This window comes from Lytechinus variegatus, chromosome 16 (genome assembly GCF_018143015.1).
Source record: "Lytechinus variegatus isolate NC3 chromosome 16, Lvar_3.0, whole genome shotgun sequence".
Taxonomy (NCBI): Eukaryota; Metazoa; Echinodermata; class Echinoidea; order Temnopleuroida; family Toxopneustidae; genus Lytechinus; species Lytechinus variegatus.
Window position 1 is genome coordinate 5,406,333 of NC_054755.1, and position 24,037 is coordinate 5,430,369.

At 34.3% G+C, this 24,037-nt stretch overlaps 1 protein-coding gene across 3 annotated transcripts in view; it reads left to right on the forward strand.

Moving 5' to 3' along the window:
- The window catches only part of LOC121429953 (mediator of RNA polymerase II transcription subunit 12-like protein), a 71,575-nt gene continuing 47,538 nt past the window's right edge, over positions 1–24,037 (forward strand). For all 3 annotated transcript variants that reach the window (XM_041627216.1, XM_041627217.1, XM_041627218.1), the window contains exons 1-9: positions 1–133; positions 2,951–3,019; positions 3,486–3,530; positions 15,214–15,318; positions 17,577–17,660; positions 18,099–18,258; positions 20,162–20,427; positions 22,509–22,619; positions 23,130–23,254. In XM_041627216.1, the coding sequence (XP_041483150.1) occupies positions 41–133; positions 2,951–3,019; positions 3,486–3,530; positions 15,214–15,318; positions 17,577–17,660; positions 18,099–18,258; positions 20,162–20,427; positions 22,509–22,619; positions 23,130–23,254 (1,058 nt within the window). In that variant the 5' untranslated portion in view covers positions 1–40. The remainder of the gene's footprint in view (positions 134–2,950; positions 3,020–3,485; positions 3,531–15,213; positions 15,319–17,576; positions 17,661–18,098; positions 18,259–20,161; positions 20,428–22,508; positions 22,620–23,129; positions 23,255–24,037) is intronic.

Here is a 24,037-nt window from a genome sequence, read left to right on the forward strand (position 1 = left end):
GTAAAGTGGATGGATCGCGGCCGCCTCGGATTCTGGCAAAATGTCTCATCTTTTGCCAAATGAATTGAGGCAATTAAAACGGCCCAAACTCGGACCCCCTGGATATTATCCACAAGATCCGAAGCAGAAAGAGGTATGGTATTCGTATATTCTAATATGCTTCATTTCTTTGAAGATTTTATCTATATATTTCGTTTGAAAAAAAATATTACTGGATTGAAAATACGACTGACGCCGGTTCCGGTGTGGAGCTTTGCCTGTTTGTTAGGCGGCTGGCGCTGGCGAGTCGGGGTTGACCGCGGGACAGAGTGAGAGTGGCCTAGTTAGCTAATGGCATAATGCCGTGGCTTGGGTTGATATTCTGAATCTGAGATTTATTTAATCTCTTGAATTGATGTAGTACCAATAATCCCTTTGGCAGCTCATACAGAAGCTATACTGGGATCTCAGATAAAGTATTTACTTTACAATGTATCTCACTGATTCTTAACGCCAAACGGAGATTAAAATATTTCATATTTAAAATTATTTTAATTTTAAATTTATTCTTTTTTATTTAATTATTTGAAGTTATTTAATTTTGTCTCCGTTAAAGCCAGTGAGATAAAATTTATAATAATAATATGTAACAGCCTACCCTTGAAATATCTCAGATCGTCACTCAGAATTGGTATTCTGAGATGAGAACAAAATTGATTAAACTTCATTTTATCTCTGTAGGCCTACTGTAAGACACACTTTCATGACATTGTTAATTTAACTGAAGCAATATAGGCTGTATCCAATATCAATTATTATGAGAAACATGCTTTCACTACACTTAAAGTTCTCTCGTCTCACTCAACCAGTGGAAATCCATTCCGCCAGGAGGTATGGTCAAGGAGTGAGATTGCATCAATTTATTTACTTCAAATACACTTGCACTACACGCTAGCTCATCAATCGTCTTTTATTTAATGTCTTTATCGCATCTTCTCGAGCATTGCTTCAGAGACAATATTAGTCAGGTATCAAGAAAAGTCTTGTGAAATAATTCCAGATTTTACAGATAGGAATAATGCTATTAATGTTACTCTCAGTGAATATTAAATTTTTCCTCACTTTCAAATCAATATCTAGGGGTAATTCACCTAGAAATATTGATGAAATCAACATCATGGAAGTAAAATAGCCCCTACCCTCTTAAAGTCTATTTTATTTTTTCTTCAAAGTAACATGAGTGTAAGGACATCATGTGCATTGCAATGGTAAGATATGCAATGTGCAGTGTGTACGTCTACACAGGCATTGTTCTGTGGTTATGCAAGATGAAATGTATGCGCAAGAGAAAATTTAGAATCTTATCTGAGAGATAAAATGTCATCTCAGAATTCCAACCTTACTTTAAGAAATAAAATAAATTATCACCCGTATCAGACATACTGTATGAGCTGGTCATTTACAAAACCGTATTGCCCTACATTTTCTGAATATCGGGATGGGTAGGTATATTGATTGTATTTTCCTCGGTCTCAGTGCGCGTATTTACTTTGCATGCAGAGACGAAGCAAAATATACCTTTGTATTTTCCCTGGTCTCACATCCGGGAATTTGTGGATGCGTATAAAGAGATACGCTTCATAAGGATCCGCCCACCAACAATATACGTCATAATAAAGACAACGCTGAATCCGAGCGCTTGCAAGTACGTCATAATGGTAAAGTGCAGAGCCTAGACCGATATTAACATGACACAACAGAACTCTATTTTTAAAAGAAATATCCCTATTATCATGATTTTTGCTCTAGATATCTGATTTGGATGATAATAAAAATATTGACTAGCTCTTCTTTCGGGGAACATCAAATATATTGCCCTTAAATGACCCATATTGCCCTCGTCTAAAGACTCAGGCCAATATGATTCATTTGCTGGCAATATATTTGATGTTCCCCTCAAGGCCAGTCAATATTATATAAATATTTAAAAGATAAAATCACCTCAGAATACTGCCCCTGGAGAGCTGGAGGGCGGCGATGGCAGAGAAAGCTTTCTTTATTTGAAAAGTGGGATACTGTAAAATAGGTCACATAGCCTGTCTCATAGCTAATTATATATTTTTTAAATATTAAATTTGCAGTTACTTTGGTTAAACTCAAGTTCTTAATTTGCTTAAAGCTAAAAAAGGTCAAGTCCACCCCAGTAAAATGTTGATTTTAATACCTTAATGCTGAAAATTTCATCAAAATCGGTTGTAAAATAAGACAGTTATGACATTTTAGTTATGACAAGTTTCGCTTATTTTTCACAAAACAGTGTCGGTGGATTTGCACAACTCTGGCATGCAAATGAGACAGTCGATGATACATGTAGCTCCCTCACTATTTCTTTTGTTTCCTATTGTTTGAATTGTACAATACGGGTCTAGATCTAGGCCTAATTCATTTCTTACAGATTTGACAATGAATGAAGACCAACTTCACACAACCATATAGTATTAAACAATTCGAATTCCATATGTTCTGAGAGGAATTATTTATTGTTTCACTTGACAATGAGGACAAAATTAGAATTCTTGAAAAAATACAAAAGAAATAGGCCAAGTGAGTGGATAACATCAATCTCCTCATTTGCATACAGACCAGGATGTGCATACAACTGTTTCGTGAAATTAAGCAAAAATGTCATATCTTATTTTACATCTGATTTTGATGAAGTTTTCAGTGCTATGCTTGTTTGATTTTTCTCTCTTCAAATTCAAATCAACTTTTTGTTGGGATGGACTTGTCCTTTAAGTTCAAGAGTTCAATATGGGAGATTGTCTCCCATATTGGCTGTGTGCTTCTGCCATCCATGAGAAACTTAAATGTAATTAAATTTAGAAATTATGAAACATATGAAATACAATTTTATGACCATCATATTTCTAAAAACTGAAACAACTGATGTAAATGCATTATTTTTATGCAGGATGAGCTGACAAGTACAAATGTAAAGCAAGGTTTCCTTAATGGACCTCCACATAGCCTGTCAAATGAGGTAAGTTTTTTTTACATAAATTGAAAAAGTATTTTCTATTTTTTTTGTGTAATTTCATTTTGCAATAATACTCCAAACACGACTTGTCTTTAAGGAGTGTCTCTATTTCATATCTTGCAAGCTTAAAGGAAAATAAAACATTTGGAACAAATAATGAGAAAGTTATGAGCATTTGAATATTGAGATCACTATTAAATTCAATGGAGATCTCCCATTGGCAAGGCAACAAAGATGTGTGATGTCACTGAAGAACAACTCTCCCAGTACTTTTGTAAATATTTCACTTAAACCTGCCTCTTTAGTACTTTCCATATTTTTAGTTTTAAAATAGATTTATGTAAATATCCTTTACCTGTTTTTATTTATAATTAACTCCTGAAATTGTATTTGAAATTGAGGATGAAAGATGAGTAATACATATTATGTACATAAAGTCACTTGCTTTCCTTATTTTGTCTTATTTCAGTATGGAACAGGGAAAAACTCTGCAAAGAACATCTACAAAAATAAGGTATGTTATACATCTGTTTTTTTTTTTTTTTTTGGGGGGGGGGGGGGTGGGAGTAAACTTGAGTTTGATAATGATACACCTCAGTTCTCTAGTCAACACCTTTTCAAAATTAGCAAAAAATTTTTCTTTTAAGGGTGTGTTCAATGTCGGTTTCAAAATTTAAACAGCAACATGAACCATGATTGAAAACGTGATTACAAAACACGATATAATGAGAAAAAAGGGTGTTTTTAATGTCCTCCATTTCTGGTCGTAAAAGTAATCATCTTTCAAATCATGATTTGGAGGAAAATTTAAATGTCAAAAAAGGTGCTTAACGGATTACCTCAGATTTTACGACCTTCAGCATAGCGAATGAGACATTGAACACAATTGAGTTTTGAAACGTCTTTTGTTCTCGCAGTGGAAGCTTACATGTACACAAGCAGGTACCAAATTGACCCTTGTTGTTATGGGTCAAATTGTGCAATAAAGCTGCGCTAACAAAAGCGGGAAATTTAAAGACGATCAACATATAAAAAGCTTTATATGTTTGACACTGAACAGTGCACTGCTGATTGTGTTTGTGTTCTGTGTTTTGTAATTGAGTTTTCAATCATGATTCATACAATGTATTGCTGTTTGAATTTGAAACTTGACATACCCTAAGTTACAGTCTGTTACAGTGTACATGAACAGTGCACTGCTGATTGTGTTTGTGTTCTGTGTTTTGTAATTGAGTTTTCAATGATGATTCATATTGCTGTTTGAATTTGAAACTTAACATTGAACACACCCTTACATGTAGTTCCAGCCTGTTACATTGTGCATTGGTCATTGAAGTCCGAATACATTATAACTTTTTTGTGTGTGTGTCTCATCACCAAAATATGAACAATGTGTCAACATATTTACATAAAGATGGTCATAACTTAAGAAGTATTTGCTCAATATTTATAATAGTAATGTAGGTCCTGTCAGTTTTCTGTAAAGACATTGCTACATGTAAGGATTTGAAGAATGACATTGAAGCTTAAAGTGAGTGAGGTAGGATGAAGTGCAAACATCTTATAATATTAAAAAATAGCCCCCCCCCCCTCTAATTTCACAATGATGCCTCCCAGCTGTAGGGACAGTGATTTTCCGCGATCGCGGAAAACGGACGGAATTCACGGAATTGGCTGTTTGAAACGGAAAGTGGCTTTTCAAACGGAAAATCACGGAAAACATGTTTTTTCTCAAAATGCACAAAAAAGCAACAGAAATTAATCCCAAATCCTCAACAAAATACGAATATCAACTGAAAAAACACGATCTCACTTTGCAACAACAATCATGACAATCAACACATCGTAACTACACTCGAGCCTCTCCATCACTCGATCGTATCCAAATTAGTTTACACTTACGTCCGCATAGAAGGCAGAATCCGGCCGTGTGTTGCTGCCCTCTACGTTCGCTCATAATATAATGATCACGGTGATTCATCAAATTCAAAATGGCGGATATTCGGAAGTCGTCGACTGCTCAAAACGATGTCCGAAAAGTCCCCAAATCAGCGATAAAATCCCATTTAACAATAAAATAATGCTAATAATATGAAAGGTGAGAATATATTCATGTTGATTATGTTTCCCTAAATATTTTATGAGCTCGAATCTCTTCGATTAATATGGATTTTAAAGCGATGTTAGTACATTGGTAGATGCAAATTTTGAGCAGCGCTAGCATTTTGACATCGCTACTCGTTGCGTATTGGTTTTCTATGTAAACGGAATTGTCAATTTTTCTTGTACACAAAGTCTATGGGGAAACAGAATTTCCGTTTTCAGACATGCTGAAACGGAATTTGAGATTTTCTGAAACAGAAAAGGCAATTTTTAGAAACGGAAAATCACTGTCCCTACAGCTGATGTCTCTTATTTTCAACTAATTAAGTTTGGAAAAAAAAAAACCATGTATAACCCCCCCTCCCACCTTTTTTAAAACATTTTGCAAATTAAGAACTGATGGCCATGAACCATGTGCCAACACGTGTGTTTATTTATTGAGTATTTTGAAAGGGAACTGAAATCTTACGAGCTCTAGCAACAAGCCTTCTTAGGGCCATACGGTCATATGTGAATTACATGCATTCAGAAAAGTGGATAAGGTAGAGATTTATTAAAGAGGAGAGGTGAGAATGTTGAAGGTTGGAATGTAGAGAAATATGTGACCTGTCACCCTAAAACCAACAATAAGTCAACTAAAATGAATATTGACATTTTTATTGAGCTTGAAAGTTTATTTCTTAAGCTTTAGAATGAAACATAATATGTTAAAATTGACCAACAATAACCATTACAAGTCCTTGATTGAATGCGGAGGAAATTCAGTAAGAGCTTGAAAAATATTAAAGGAGAAAACAGAGTTTGAAGTTTGGGGTTCACTCAAGCATGAGATGTGCATACTGTGTAATCTCAGTGAAACTGTCAAGCAGTCCGAAAAAGTAGTGTCCAAGAAACTCTTGTATCTTTTTGTTTATTCAACTTCACGACTTCAAATTTTCACAGTATGAAAAAGAAGGATTGCTCTTTGAGAACGTTGTTTTTGTAATTTTTGGTTTTGGAGACTAAATTACTATTTTGGCTTTTGACAAAGAACCTTAATACCTGGTGACCTACATGTATTGGTAGTTTTGTAGACCTGCCAACCAGTACGTTTTAGGCGTATTAATACGTTTTTGCAACCAAAATTCGGCAGTACGTTTTTTCTTTTAAAAATATGTTGTTTTTTTTTACAAAATCGTAATTTATTGAGGAAAATCATGGCTATATGTATATGTCCCTATTTCATACAACGTACACAAATATGGTTATTAGATCAATGTAATTCAGGTCACTTTTTTTTCAATCATTTTATTAAAACCAGGGTGAAGATATACACATGTTTCAACATTGTTTTTTTTTTTCATCTGCTAGAGCAGTGCGCATTTTAGCTTGCATGCAGCTTGAGTGCCGCAATGAGCGAGTGCGCCAAGCATTTTATTATGAAATATACTTTTTTGGGGAAAAATACAGTTTTTTTTTAATCACAGAAATGATAGAATACAGTTTTTCATTCCCAGAGGTTGGCAGGTCTGGTTTTGAGATGGTAGGTCACATAACATTCATTTGTGAGATGAGTGTAATCCTTAAAAGTACTGAAACAAGAAAAGGTGAGAAGATTGTATACATGTAGTTGGAGAGTTGAGAGAAGGCTGGCTTGAGTCAGCAAGGGGAATTTCGAGCAGGAGAGGAGACTCAAGTTGACTGTGTGTTCAATGGTAATTGGAAAATCTATCATTCTACTCTGCGCATGGGGGCTCCTGGTAAATTAGCTCTCTTAGCCCTTAGCTCTCAAAAACCAATAAAATAATTTCTGATATTCCATAGGGTCAAATGCAGGACTGTAAACTTAAATAATATAATGTAGCTACATGTAATTTTGGTATCAGGAAAATAACAGGAAGTTCACCCTGACAAAAGTGTCAAGCTATAGTCAATAAAGAATCCTGTACTAGCTTTATATGATCCAACATCATAATATAATGTTTATTGTTCAGTTTAGTCGCAACACCGGCAACAAGGTAGGCTGGGCCGGGACCGCCATATCGTAACCACAACCATAGCAACGCGTATCCAATGTGACGTCAGTTACATCATCGCACATCAAATATGCAAATGATACATATGCAAATAAGACATATTACTACTAAAAGTAGCAGCAAAAAAAAATTATGTTGCATCCTTGCTCTAAAGGATTTAGGAAAGTTCTACTAAAAGATGATGATGGTCATTATTTAGATCTTTTGTCTGTGCTCAAAGTAGATGAAGCTCTGGAATAATTGGCTTGAAACATTTCTTATCTAGACATTTTATACCTGATGCTTAAGAAAGATTGTTTTCTCTTGTGCAGTAAACAACCACAATATCAAATCAGCTTCTTGGTATTCAATATTAAGTAGGTAAAAACACGGTGGTTGTGGTTGATTGTAGTTGATTATGGTACATGTTCATGGTTCCAAACTGCCATAATACAAGATATTCCTCTTGATTGTCTTATTGATCAGATAAATATGATTGAATGATTGTCTTATGATCAGATAAATATGATTGAATGTCATACAATACATTTCATTTTTAGTAAGTAATCTCAAAAGACGACTTATATTGAAAACATTTTCTCCATAAGAAAAAGTGTCAATATTGATCAATTCGCATGTTTTTTTTCATAATTATGAAATGATCATATTGGCAAGGGTAAACAGTTATTTTATGTTCTCAAACATTACCTGGACATAAAATGATAATTATGTGCAATAAGAGCGAATCAAACGTATAAAGGATGAGATAGGAACACCCCCCCCCAATAAAAGTAAATAATAGGAACAGAAATGATAATTGTGATAATAGCAATAAGAAAGAATATACCAAATTTCATTTACAAGCTATTTGCATAGCCTGACAAGTCATGCTGAAAAAGAAAACTAGTTTACTAGACCATATGCTGTGACCAAATACATTGTACTTGATGGATGTCAATCATCATATTTCATAAATTATGCAGTCATCTACTTTATTTTCAAGTGCTACATACTGATACTCAATATAAGTAATTGAAGGACAAGTCCACCCCAACAAAAACTTGATTTGAATAAAAAGAGAAAAATTCAACAAGCACAACACTGAAAATTTCATCAAAATTGTATGTAAAATAAGAAAGTTAAGGCATTTTAAAGTTTCACTTTATTTCACAAAACAGTTATATACACATCTCGGTCGGTATGCAAATGAGGAACTGATGACATCACTCACTCACTATTTCTTTTGTATTTTATTATATGAAATATGAAATATTTTCATTTTCTCGTCATTGTCATGTGAAATGAAGTTCATTCCTCCCTGAACACGTGAAATTCCATTATTTTAACATTTTGTGCTTCAGGCAAGGAGGTCCTATTCGTCAAATTCGTAAAAATTGAAATATTGTATAATTCAAACAATAAAAAACAAAAGAAATAGTGAGTGAGTGACATCATCGACTCTCTCATTTGGATGTAACTGGCTCGTTCATATAACTATTTTTTTGAAAATAAGCGAAACTTTGAAATGTCATAACTTTCTTTCTTATTTTACATCAGATTTTGATGAAATCTTCAACATTGTGCTTGTCTGATTTTTCTCTATTGATTCAAATCAACATTTTTCTGAGGTGGACTTGACCTTTAACAATTGATTTGACATGTGATAATCATTCAATTGATTATGTGTCTCCTTGTGCTTTCTTGCAACACTCTTACTGCTCTACGTTAACATCAGAACCCGCTCACAGCTGCATTGAATATTTCATTCAAAATTGTAGAGGGATGACATGTACATGTAGGTGAAGGTCTTACTGCACAGTTTTTTGATTACCCACTCAGAATAATAGTATCTGGAAACTCATCCTGATGAAGATGATTTTGATAAAAGCAGACAAAATTTAGTAAAAAAATATTTATAAATACATATTATCTAGGTTAAGTTGATTGAAATATGTGTAGATGTAAGGGTTCTGATGATGAGAGAGAAGTCAAACCTGATCATTTCTTCAAAGTTAGGTGTGAAAATGAGAAGCTACTAGTCTGCAAATACAGATCCTTGGTTTTTGCAATTATCATAGTGCATAATACACAGTCTGAAGTAGTTAAGCTACTGTGTAGATTCACTATGGCCTATTTGACACAGACAGAGTCTAGGTGTCTAGTCTTCACTCTAGACCTGCTATTGGTTAAAGTGTCAAATATATTAAAGTCTGTGCGTGCAGACTAAGAAGCTACTGCAATAAGCCAGTTCGTAGTCCCTTTCTGCGCATGATCAAAAGATTCTACGCATGATCAGAGGAAGGTCATTTGTACTAAAGTGACATGGTGGTTTAAATATCTAATGAGATAAGCACCAACTTTGATGTCTTGATTATTCATATATTCTTTTGAATTGTGGTTTTCATTTACATCCACAAAAAACAATAATGCATCCACGAACGACTGGTATTTCACATGCAGTTTGCCAAGTACGTTGTGCAACATGCTATGATATATACTGTACATTCAAAGTAATACCTTCAAAAAGTGTTCACTGGTGTGCTATTCTAGTCACCTAATCTATTACATGTATATTTCTTCATCTTGCTATGTAAGGCAAGCTTTCGTAATATCTTGCTTTGAAATCTGCCTATCATAATGAAAGAAATGAAAGGTCATTTGACCAAAATTGTCCATGAAGTACGTGTAACTACGAACTGGTATATTTGAAATATTGTTTACAGTATTCTTATAGTCTTTTTACAAAACTGTTATGTCCAAAGTGATACGCTAATGAGGGAGTAAAATTTTGTTGACACTGGCTATTCTTTTATTGGATTATGAAATATTTTTTTTTTTTAGTTTTCAATTTCTTAAGAGAAGCTCTTACCACTCTTCTTGTAAATCACAATGAAAGTTTGATAGAACGATGATGGTTTACATCTAATCTGGTGCTATTTTACCTTTTTGTATTCATTTAGGAGTCTTAAATTAATTGGATGGAAGAAATAATATACTTTATAATTCACATTTCAATATAAAGCTTTTTGGTGACTTTGACCTTCAGATTAATGGTTGCATGAACAAATGATACTGTACATACGTACAATGTGGCACTGAAATGAATTTTTAAACTATTCTCAAATTTTAACTCCCATCTTTAATACTATTGGTAAATATCCCAATTTCAGTGCAAATGACTATTCCAATGAATTACTATTTTATCTGAAAGTGTATGCCTTGACATGATTATAATGTGAAGAATGGGGGGGGGGGGGTTACACCGGGACTGGGGACAATTTAAAGCCCTGTAATGCTCAAATGAGCCCTGGAAAACTCCATTCATCACAATGTTAAAATTGATCCAGTGTTGCAGATTTAGGCAGTGAAAAGTGAAAGTACCCCCCCCCCAAATTAGAAAAAATAGAAAATAAAATAAAACGTCTACAATGTACGTGTGATGGTTAAAAAATAAAATTTTGTTTTATGGGATACATTTACAAATTTCATATTGATTTTGATAGGGTTCCTGATCATGATGTACATGTATTTTTGTCTTTTAGATAAGTACATATCTTTAGTGTAGAAATGGGCTGAAAATTTCAGATGTTATCTTTTTCTGAAGCTTTCTAACAACAAGTGAACTAATACATATTTGTAAAGTAAGTACTCAAAAATGGCTATTTTCTTAAATGAAAATATTTGATTCCAAGAGAGGATGCTACACTGTAGATACCAAATTTGAATTGTTACAGCTGGAAAATGCCAGATTTCAATTCTAATGGCCGAACAAGCATTAATGACAGCTGCTTAACATTGGTTTGACTTTTTAAAAATCTGAGCTAGAAGGTCGCACTTGTCACCTGTGTCTGTGATATGTTACAAAATAAAGCCCAGAAAAAATTGCGTTCGAAAATAACTATTTAGTGCTTCGAAAATTGAAATATGATGTGACCGGAAACACCATTTTAATTTCATCCCATACACTTATGTGTACTATTTAGGCGTCTATAAGACACCTATTTTCAAAGTCGGTGTTTGCCTTGTAGCTTTACATGTAGCTTTTCAATCTCAATAATGATTGTTTTCAGGGTTTATTAGTTCTAATACATGCACTTGTACACATGTTTCATCTTGGTTTGAGAATTTTTTAAATCTGCTGCTCACAAAGTTAAACAATACCTTTAATATGCTCTCATGTATTATAGTCATATAAATTTCTGATAAAGCTTTAGATGTGCTTTAAAGGCTTGCCTGTATCATTAATTTTTCAAAGAAACAATATACAGTTCACAATCATCCAATATGTATTGAAATCACATTCATACTTAAACTTTTTAATGAAAGCTATAATCAAGAAAAAAAATCAATCTTTAAGCACACTTTATTTGCATAAAATTTATAAACATCAAGCTACATGTATATGTAAAAGCCTAAGGATATTAGAAAAGATCTATATTTTTTTAAAGCAAATAATACTGGTTATAGGATAAAAACTTTACAAAATATAATAATATTTTCCCGTTTCTTAATGTTTTTAGATTCAAAATTGATGAGAAAAATGCAAAAGTGTTTGTTAATCCCTTTGACGGTTTAAATGTATTCAATCAATATTCATATTTTAAGAAAAGGATCAGTGAACGTGAGCTGTTTTCATCCAGATGATCTTATATCGAATGTATCCCTCATGTTTTTAGATTGAATACTATTCCAGACGGCGCCGACTACAATTTTCATTATTTATGCGCACATACATAAATGTCACGGCTCCTATTTTTCTTTTCTTTTCAACAACTTCAATCAAATAGGAGTTTTCAACTTCCAAGGCTGAACCATATGGGATTCACATCTGTGCAGATAGATTAACATTTTCAGCATGGATGTACACTGACATAGATCATCACTAGTTTCAGAGAGAATTCCATCGAAAATTTTAATTAATTTCTCTCTACATGTATTTGCAATCTCTGATAAAAGTAAACAAAGTTGAACATGTTTACGTGTTGTAAATATTTTACTTTGTGAATTGGAGAGTATAGATTTAGTTTGCCAGAACAATATATAAGGGTATGTGATTTGCATGAAGATCTGAAGACAGAAAAAACGTCCATGTTTGTAGGCCCTACTTACAAAGGTAAATTGCCAATTGGTCCCAGACCATCAGGTTTGATTCCCATGTCATCCAATATTGGTCTTTTAGTAATTTGTCTATAAACCGATTCATCAAATGGTCCAATTATAATTTTCTCTGTTGACCATTTCGTCCAATGATCACAGTCTTAAATCATTTCTTTACAGGCCAAATTTGAATTATGCAATTTGCAATATGACCACTTGTTATTAGACTAAATGTTTATTGGACGAAATAGTAGTAGACCAGATGGCTAATAGATCAAATTGAATAGAAGAAGTGGTTATTGCTATTCGCCCAAATAGTTACTGAACGAAACAGTGGGTGGTAACTACATATAGACTAGATACAGTTAGATGATTTGTGTATCCGACCAGACGGGACTGTACCAAACAGAAATAAACTCAATGATGGATCCTTTGATTTGAGAAATAAACCCTATTACCGTATGGTGTGTGGTACTTGCTGATAAATAAAAATGAGTGACTATTATAGAGCCAGTAGCAATTGAATTTTCTTTGAAAATTCTGTAAAAGTGTTGTTGGTATTAAAATTTTGCTTAGCATGCTAGTATTCAGACAATCAATGGGGGGGGGGTGGCAAACTTCAAATTGCCCTAAGCCCCTACCCCTATGTATTTTGTGCTCTTTAGTAGGATGAAAAGAGCAAATATTTTTACTGTTATGACCACTTTTATCCCTTTACAAAATGCTCCTTCGAGCATTTAAAAATTTAGGCTACGCATAGGACCACAAACAATTAAAGGAAAATGAAACATTTGGAACAAGATGGCTTGTGCAAAAATAGAAAAGTCAAAGAAACAGATCAACGAAAGTATGAGAAAAAAAAAGAAAAAATAATAAGAAAGTTATGAACATTTGAACTTTAGCTCATTACTGTAATGTTGATCCTCCCATTGGCAATGCGACAAAGATGTGCGATGGAAACAACTTTCACATTACTTTTACTATTTCACTTAAACTGCCCCTTTTATTACATCTATCAGTAGATCATGTATCGCACTACATGTATATGAGGGCATGTAATACAGATTTTCAAAGAATATATTATGGATGAAGAGTTTTTATCAACATAAGAAAGAGCAAAAAGGGACATTCTTGGGGTATTTTATAGTCCATCAAAGGGATAGTTGTTCACCTGTGACATCACAAATCTTTGTCGCATTGCCAATGGGAGGATCTCCATAGCATTAATGATCGCAATATTCAAATGCTACTAACTTTCTCATTATTTGTCAATTTTTTTCCAAACTTTCTTTTATTTTATTATTCATTTAGATTTTTGTGTTTCTACCTTTCCAAAGGTTTCATTCCCTTGTAAGAATCACAAATACAAAACATTTTGGGATAGCATTCAAATGCCTTATTCCCTCCCACAACACATTGCAGATTAGTGAGTTTGACTCTATGAAAAGTTCAAACTTGGAGTGTATAGGGGGGGGGGGGGGGGCACTTCCATTGACAAGTGGATACCATGCAAGACCCCAAAAATGCACTTAAAAAGGATCTCTTTTCAAGGGCACATTACGTTCATAACGTTCATGTAATTAGGGTGTCAAAAACACTAAAGTAAATATATTTCATGAGGTAAACTACATGTTTACGGCCCAATTTGCGAGGGTATAAAAGTTTTTAAAGCCCATCACTCTAACTATGAACTTTTTAAACTTTTAAACAATTGTTTTAATTCCTTGAACAACTTGTTTAATTTTTTTTTGAATAACCAAAAGTTGTTAGAGTGGCAGGCTTTAACAATACGTACAAAGTTTTAATCAGCGTTTTTACAGTGTATCAACATCCCATGCTTCTTCAGCTTCACCTTTCAAAAGTACGCTTTTCAAGTATCCTTTTCCTTGCATTCATGTGTGCAATTTGGAAGAAGTCCATACATGTATTAACACATCCAACAGAAAATTGATTGAACACAACTGCGGTAGAGTCCCTGAAAAGTTTGGGTAAAAAGGCAGTGAGTGAACGCAGCCTCACATAAAGGCATATTCAGACTGCCTGAAGTTCGAGAATACCAGGAATTTTCTGGTTTAAGTCCATACATGTATTCCCACATCCAACAGAAAATTGATTGAACACAACTGTGGTAGAGTCCCTGAAAAGTTTGGGTAAAAAGGCAGTGAGTGAACGCAGCCTCACATAAAGGCATATTCAGACCGCCTGAAGTTCGAGAATACCAGGAATTTTCTGATCATGAAATTTACTGTGATCTTGCTGAACTGAAAATATCAGGTATTTTTGGCAGTGTGAAAGCAAATCACCTGTACTATAAGTTGATATTCCTGAAAGAAAAATACCCTCTTTATTTTCCAGGGTTGCAGGTAATTTTGCAGTGTAAAAGCAAATTACACGAAGTTCCTCAACTTGACGAGTAGTTGGTCGCTGGCTCCTTTGGCTGCAGAGCTTGTGATTTGGAATCATGCTAATTAGACCATACTGCGTATGCTTGTATCAAACTTCAATAACCTACCCAGAAAGTGTCTGCTTCAGGTTGACGCGAATGCAAAAAATAAATATCCCGTAGTTTTTAGCCTGAAATTTTTTTTTGTAATTTGTTGGGTTTTTGGTGATCGAGTTGGTCTGAATACACCCAATGAATAATGTAATGCCTTGTTTTCTCAAATACATTATGTACACTCTAGAAGAAATTCAGTGAAATTTATTACTCTCATTACTGTTCATATATAGCCATTTTTACAATGTCCTATCATGCCTGAATTTTCTTTGAAACACGTATATGCTAAAAAATCACTCCTCCATAAAGTCTAGGCATAATGATTATTTCTTTTCTCTTTTTATATTTTATATTTTCATTATTACATCTCCATAAAGTCTAGACGTTGCAAGTCTATTCAATTGTCTTTTCTGTTTTGTGCTTTCACTGTTCCTCGTAAAAAAAGTTTACTGGTATTTTTTAAAAATTAATGTGCTTTTTCATGGACTTGGTTTCTTTCTTTATAGTTTGGTGTGTATTTTAGTGCAATAGTAGCAGAGAAGCAGAAGCTCAACACTTTTCAAGATACAGGAAAGAAGAGGCAGCCAATATCCAAAGACAACTTTGTTCTTGTAAGTATTATGAAAAGCGGAGTATTCATATGGTTTCTTTCTACTTTTGTTTGTTTGTTATTTTGCATTTTGTTCTGGGGTGGGGGGGGGCTAGAGAGTCATTTGCTTGCGTACTTTTATTTCATCACTTCATTCTCAAATTCTGTACTTCAATTTTGATGTATTGATTCAATTCATTTAATTTTGTTTTTTCTTTTTTTTGTTCATTTGTTCGTTTTTTTTTCTTTATTCCCCCTCCCCATTGGAATCTGTCTGTGGGTGTGCGATTGTTCCAGTCATATTGTTTTTAACTTCCTGTACATAGGTACTTCGTGACCAAGCCAATCACTCGAGCATGCCTGTGAAGGACATGTGGGATAAACTTGGCAGTTTGTTCAATGATTAATCCCATCTATTTTCATCTCATTTTATTGGTCTTTCTTTTGCCATTTTGTGACTTAAGATTCTTATACCCCTTTCATAAACCTATCCTCCAATTAGCCGCCTAAGAGTAATGCGGATAATTCAATAAAAATTGCGTTCACAAACTCCGAAAATAAGCCGCATTATTTTTACGAGCGCCAGTCCTGAAAAAGGGCGGATAATTGTCATGACAACTGGACACGCCCCCTCCGATGCGGTTGTGTTGGAAAAGGGTGACCTTGTGACCGCACCATGGCAATTATCCCCATTATTTGGAAATGCGTTCATAAACTCAAAATCTTGTCCCGATGCTGCTATTATGCGGATAATAGCAGCATCAAAATAATGCGGATAACTCTGGTCCTCCTCCAATTTTACGACCAAATTATGCTGCTATTAGCCACATAATTGGGTTTATGAAAGGGGTATTAAACCAATACATGTGAGGGCTACATGTACATCCTATCTGTGATTGAACCATGTGCTTAGTAAAGATAATTGAAGCTAGCCTGTGTATTAAAATATTGTTCATTTTGACCAAGTGGAATTTGTGCAGTACCCTAGTAAAGTTTGATCAGTTTCTTTTAGAACCCAGCTTATATTGTCCTGTCCCATTTCCACAAATCATTGTTTTTGCTTTTTCTTGTACCATATTAAGCCAATACAACTCACTTCATAAATTGTGTGAATGGGTTAATGTGTATGGCAAGTTCGGGTACTTGGGCTCATGTGGGTAACATAATACAATACTTTTTGTATCTGAACCATGGTTGCCTGTCGTTAAATAAAACATAGATGTAGTAACATACATGTAGATGTACCAGGATAATTTGAGTGCACTTTTGGTAATGTACTTGAACCACTTTCAAGTTAAATATATCATTTTAAACTTGAGATATTGGATTCTCCTTCAAAATTTAAAGAGGAGTCCATCCTTGTATGAGTTACATGAAGCTTCTGTAGAAAGCGCAAAAAACGATGCTTTCTCTTGATTTTTTTTTTGCAGGGGGGGGGGGGGGGCTGTGAATACTTCATGATGAAAATTTACTAAGCTAATAGTGTTTAAAGAATTTGTTTTAGGAATATATGTATTCATGGCTGTGTGAAAAATAAGAAAACAAAGACTTACATGTACAGGTGTATTGTCATATTGGTAAGGTGGGGGGGGGGGGGGATAATTGACAAATTGATATTTTTTGGTTTAATTAATCATGTTGATTTTTAGTAGCTTTATTTCATGCATATGTAATTTCCTCAAATGTAATTTCTTAACTTTATAAGTATTTGCATCCAATGTTGATGAAACCTACGATGTTTGTGTAAACCACCTGGGCCCCGTTTTACAAAGAGTTGCGATTGATCCGATCAATCGCAACTATGGAAGGCCAGCAACGTCAACATATAAAATGCATGTTTGTTCAAAAAAAATTATAGATATGAATGCATATCCATAAATTCATTGATTTCTTGACAATTTGGGTGTTATCTTTTGTTTACAAAGGACATTTTCTGTAGAAAAAGATATGACACTGATGGATTTCCATAGAGTTACGTTTGAATGGATCAATCGTAACTCTTTGTAAGACGGGGCCCTGATATTTTGTTCTACTTTTTTGGTGTGGAGTAATCCATGGTCATTAACAGTGAGTAAATGACACATATTTTGTGTAATCAAGATACATATAAAATGCTAATGAATTTATTTGCAAGTGATGCAATTTGTATTATCGCTGCTTTGATATTTTTTCTCATTTGAAGAAATTGAAATTGTGTTTCCATTTTTATTCTTGTACATACGGTATGATTTGTTTTTGTTGTAATTATATTTATACTACTTTTTCTCCTCTAAATTTCAGGTTCCTGCTAACAAATCAAAGGGTCAAGTATCATGGTTTCATGACCTTGCTGGGAATAAATCTCTCAATCAACTCACAAAGAAGGTAAGACACACCCACCCCCCCCAAAAAAAAAATGAAACAAAATGAAAAAATAGGAAATGAATTAATGAACGAATGAATGAATATTTTTTATTCATTCATTCACTCATGGATGATCATGGATGGACGGAGGGAGGGTGGATAAGAAAAATAAATAAAAAATAAAGGAAGGCATGAAGAAATAGAGAGAGAAAGAAAGAAAGAAAGGAAGGAAGAAAGGAAGGGAGAGAGAGAGAGAGAAAGGCGATGGTGGAGGTTGAAAGATGAATTAAGTACTTCAAATACTTGAACATCTATTTTATGATACAGTATTAAAATATTTCATAAAAGTTTTGTATGATGTACAATAAAATGCAAGATGACTATATGCTAAGATAATAATCCTAATCATAATTGATATTGTGTTTTATTATGATAATATTACCATGCCTTCATGTTCAGGTGCCAGTGTTTCATCGTAAAGATGATATCTTTGTGACTCTGTGTGAGAACAACATGCCAATGATCAGAGCAGCATGGTATCTAAAAATGATGGCTGCAAACCAAGCTGCTATCTCAGAAACAAAGATGAAGAAACGACAACCTAATGATCCATCCCAAGGTATGTTCAGACAAACTTGGTTTATACGTTTTTTAAAAACGTATGTTTGTTTAATACTTGTTTTAATCAGATTTTTTTTATGGCTACGTCCACCATAATTGTTGCCAGAGGCATTTTAGATTCAGGTTGTCCTTCCAGCTATCTCCTTTTCGTTCTCTCCACAATTAAAGAACTTTTTAAAGGTTTGGTCAAAGTATTTACGAGTAACAATGACCTTAAGAGTTGTTCATGTCACAGAGATCATTGCATTTATAACTGACAATGTCTTGTTTCTTGGGGCAGCTGAAGAACCGTTTGAGGGTTGAACGTCAAATTTGGCCTATGTGTGCATTTGAACCAAGAATTGGTAGGTCAACGTTCAGGGCATGCTAGAACCAGAACAGATTATTTTAAAGATGTCATAAAATCAACATTGAGATCTGTTAGTGTAAGGTTGGATAACCTTTTTAAAAAGGCGAGTGTTCTGCAGGATGTTAATGCCAAGCATGCCTTTTTAAACATTTCTTGTTTGTGTTTTAATTTGTAACACACTTTACGATCACTATTTCCCTGAATGAGTGATGCATATTTCAGGGGAAGCTAGTTATTAGTATGAAAATGAAGGAAAACTGTCTGTGAGCTGTAAATATTAATGTTGTTCATGCTGTCGGGTAGCGTGGCAGCAGTGCATTCATTAAAAATGAAAGTTCAGATGATGACGTTTGGTAGTTAGCTATGGGCCACATTGGTATTGTTTTCAGGTGATGTTGTTTGGTAGTAAGCTGTGGGCCATGTTGGTATTGTTTGCAGCATGTATATTGATTACTCTTGAAATGTGGTAAACATTGTACATGTATTCGCTTGGCATATTCCCATCTGTTTCTATTTTTAGTTGGGTTTTTTGTTTTGTTTTTTGTTGTTCAAGGGCATCCATGTTAGTGCCATCTGACTCTGTAATTGTGAGAAACAATGATCTTTCCCCCCAGAGTAGGATGTTATTATTGATTTTAGTAAAGGGCTATTTTTTTTGAGGGGGGGAGGGTCTCGGGCTTTTAATGACTAATTTTGACTAATTTTTATTGGAGGCTTCTCTTTGGGGCATGTCGCGTACACGTACGGCATACAGCAATGGAGGAAATCTTGTGTTTCACCCTTAGGTATCTCATAAGCTCTTTTTCACTTTTCACAGACTCCATTGTATGAAACATATGTGAAATATTTTGTATTGATTTACATGTACATGTACCTTGGAATGTGTGGGTCTTTGTTGGCCATGGTACTTTTTTCATCCCTCAGATACTATTTTGGTTGTCAGTGCCACAAGGCTGTAATTTCCATGCAAACATTCATTTAGACGTTATATTACTGGAAAGTAACCTCTCCCTTTATACTTCAGTGTAACTCCCTGTTTAGACTGATAGGGACCATATTCATGTAAATGTCCATTTCAGATACATGTAGACTGGCATGAAAAGCATAATCTGTGAGTTATTTTTTAGCTTCCAGATATTTTTTCCCTTTTTTTTAACTGGAAGGAAGATACATGTAGTCTGGTTATTTTTTTTTTTTCAGTTTAATTGATGACAAGGAATGGCATTTTGTATTTTGCATCTGTTTAGGAGAGGGGAGGAGAAGAAAGGGAGGAAGGAGTAGAGGGCAAGTTATGAGTTGGAGAAGTATATACATGGGGCACCATCTTTTTGTTTTAACTGAAAATGATTGGCCAAAGATTTTTCCAAGAAAATCATATAGTTTTCTCGAAATTGTTATGAGATATTTGGCACACTTATAAGAATATAAGGAACATTATCACTGATTTTTTTGTGTGACATAAAAAAAGATGAATATTTGTAAATTAAATTGTTAGGTGCGCAGACATCCCCCCCTTTCATTCATATCTGTAAATTCTTATATTTTATTTTAGATTGGTGTCTGATCATCACCAAGTTCTTGAAGAGCCAGCTCGACAAGATCGTAGAGTACAACAACACGGCCTCCCTCGTCTCTGCACAGCAGGCGGCGGCGGCGTCGAACGCCAAGCAGTCATCGTCGTCAGGCTCCTCCTTGCTTGGAGGCGGGATGGGCTCCATGGGGATGGGATCTGGCTCCATGGGAGGGAGTACAATCGAGCTGGAGAAGTGTGTCAAGCTGTGGCAGTACACGACAGAGTTGGCCAGATATCTCTATCAGGTATTATCAGGCTTAGAAACATTTGTATTAAGCGCTATATAATTATTGCATATATATGAATGTCTACAGGGTCTCACAAAGAGTTATGATTGATCCAATCAATTGTAACTCAATGGAGATCCATGAGTGTCATAAATTTTTCTACATGAAATTTACAAAATGTCCTTTTTAAACAAAGGCGAACAAACAAAATTGTCAAGAAAACAATTATTTTTTATATAATAATAATAGGCATTTATATAGCGCCATCTATCTAGAAGTATTCAATTCCGAGGTGCGTTGTTATTATTATTACCCCGGCTTTAGCTTGAGCTGCCTCTCGGCGCTCATGCATTCAAGGAATTAATCCTGCCGGGTACCCATTCACCTCACCTGGGTCGAGTGCAGCACAATGTGGATAAATTTCTTGCTGAAGGAAATTACGCCATGGCTGGGATTCGAACCCAAGACCCTCTGTTTCAAAGTCAGAAGACTTATCCACTGGGCCACAACACTCCACAAGCTCCACGCACCATGTATATAATATACATCATATCTAGAAAATATTTTGAACAAACATGCATTTTAGATATTGATGTTTCTGGCTTCCCATAGTTGAGGATGATTAGATCAATTGCAACTCTTTGTAAGACAAGGCCCAGATGTCATTATAAGCATAGCACTTGTTCATATGGCTTGTTGAAATATTTAAAACATCATGGGATAAATAGTTTATTCTAAGATATATGAGGATCATAAAGTAATAAGGATACATAAAAATTATTACAGGCTTCGTTCAAAGTGCAATATGAAAAAAAGGATAAATAAGAGGAAGTACGAATTATGCAAATTCACCTAAGGAAAAGATGCTTGTAAGCAAGAAAGAATATGATCTAACTTGAATTCAAATGACTGATTTGTGGATAATTTTATTCAATATTGGTACTGTACAAAAGTAGTAAAATACTAGAATACACAATCTTATAGGATATCATAATCATGTTTCATACAAATAATTTTACATGTAGATGAGGGTGAAGTCACACATATTGGAAGATACAGGTTTTTTAGGATATATTCAAGCCAAGACAATCTTGATGGTGAAATAGAAATAAACTGTAGGCCAGCATTCTCTCTGTATGTAAATGAGATAGACATAGAGATAGAAAAGAATGGTGCAAATAATAATCATAAAATGAAAAAAAAAAGTGGTATGTTGTTATTGTATTTGCTACCTTGGCACATTGTGTTTTAAATGAAATAAGGTTTTCAAGGATTTCAAGGAAAAAAGAAAACCATATAAATTTGGTTTTGGCATATTTGGCCAGATACATGTAAATGTGGATGAATACAAAATGCATTTGGTTCTGTGCATGTACACCAGTATATTTTTTTCAATTTAAGTTAGAAAATTTCCACTCGTTAATTCCATCCTTTGCCATTTTAGATTTGTCAGAAATAGTCCTTGCCCCCTCCGCCCTCTTTGCAGTTTGCACCATCCATGTAAAGTGGTGGAACGATAATGAGACGCCTGAAATCAAATACATGATAAATGATGCTCTTTCATTAATGATTTATAATATGTGAAAGCATACTGTGTGAAGGTGGGGGATATAGGCTACACATGTAAAAATCCCACATTTTCTAATCATTTTGTTTGAGACCACCAATTATTAGTGCATTTTATAATATTGTGGAATCAGAAAATAATTTGAAAATTTACTCTGGTCTACAGTGTATTGAGAGATACATGCGCTTCACACATAAATTATATTAATGTGATAATACACACATTTTTGGCTTGAGATATTTCACTTGTTTTGGGTCATAGCTTGGATATGAAGGTTTCTGAGAAAGTTATCCTCTCTAGTAGATCTGTCTAACTCCAATATTTTTCCTAAAATATAAAAGAACTTGAAAGCTCTGTTTTCGTTTTTCGATTTTCCCACATCAACAGTTTCCCATGATGATGTGAAAATGTATGAGCATTGGCCCCGATTCATGACTGTAATTCGTTATTTCTCTGTATGACGTCCTCCTATTTGGTATTCTGGTGTAGTAGCATGAGACTTTATTTTCTTTTTATTTTGTTGTTTTTTTAGGAAGGGATGTTGGAATGCCATGACTATCTCTCCTGGCTTGTTGACACTTTGGAGAAGGTTAACACTAATGATGACAGTACACTCAGATTCTTACTACCATTTGTCGTACAGGTAAGAGATTCTACATCCCTCCCACCCTCTCTCCTTCCTCCTCCTTTCCCCCTCCTTTTGCCAATGAAGACATACATGTACATGTATAGCACTCTCTGATGCCCACCCCTCCCTTCCAATACTTCCACCCTTCCCCCTCCTGTAATGCCTCTTTGTAGCTCTCTGAGATATATATATATATGCAATCATTGAATGTGTAAATTAAGTGTTCAAGGAGCCTTTTAAAATCAAAGAATAATACTTACTTTACTGAGAGGGGGAACTAATTTTCAAAATTTCCAAAATGATTAATGCATGAAACAAAAAATCAAAATCTTTTAGTTGATAGTCATTTTAAGTTAGTCTATTAAAATCATGAAATGATATACATTCCCATATGTGTAATAATATTGGGTTGTTTGTGTTGAATGCATCATAGTGTTAACTAAGTAAATAACTAAATGAATTGCATTAATTGAATTGAATATTCAAATGTATCATCCCTGGTATTCATGTGTCTTTTTTCTTTAGTATTTAGAGGAGTTTCTGAAGAGTCAGCTGCTCTCCCGTCGTCTTGCCTACGTCTGTGCTCGGCGTCTTACATCCATGTGTTCTGAATCTAGGCCCCATTCACCACATCTCAATACATCTAGCAAGTAAGTCAGACTTTCAATTGACATGTTGCATATCACCACTGAGGAAGACAGACCTCTAATCTACAAAAAAAATGACTATTGCTTCTTCAATTCCTTAAAGGTAAAAGACAGTAGATGCAGCAAACAATTATTCCATGAGGAAGTCTTTTAAATCAAGGCTAATTGTCAAAATATTATCATACATCTAGATCTGGTACATTAATATAAAATTATCTTTGTAAAATCATGAAATCCTAGTTCAAAATCAATAAGTCTGATGATCATTTACACAGAAAAGCATATGTGGGTCAGTGTGTATTTATTGCTTCGAAAAATACCGGACATTTGATGGGATTCCATGCTTATTTTGCTTATTTCTCAGCAATTACGCATTTTCTTCCAGAGATATTTGGCACATATTTGTTTATTCATACATACAAACATTTCGGTGGTGATTTCATTGGATTCTTTTCGAATTCATTTTGAGATTGTTTCTACTACTGGTATTTATCTTTAAGTAGTAATGTGGTGTAGAGGGAATTGGGAATAAATTTAATAAAAGCTGAAACATTATAAAATAGTAAATCCCGAATAAACTAATAGCATTATCCATACCATACTTGATTTTTATGTTGGGTTTTTTGCTTCAGTAACATCATTTTAGGGCTCAGCAATGATGTGGCATTGGTTTTATAATTCATCTCTGCTTTAGTTTCCTGATTGATAAAGTTTGTTACTCAGTGTTGAAGTTTTATATTTTTTAGACATGCAATAAATGTCATGAATGCCATGAAAGAATGTCAG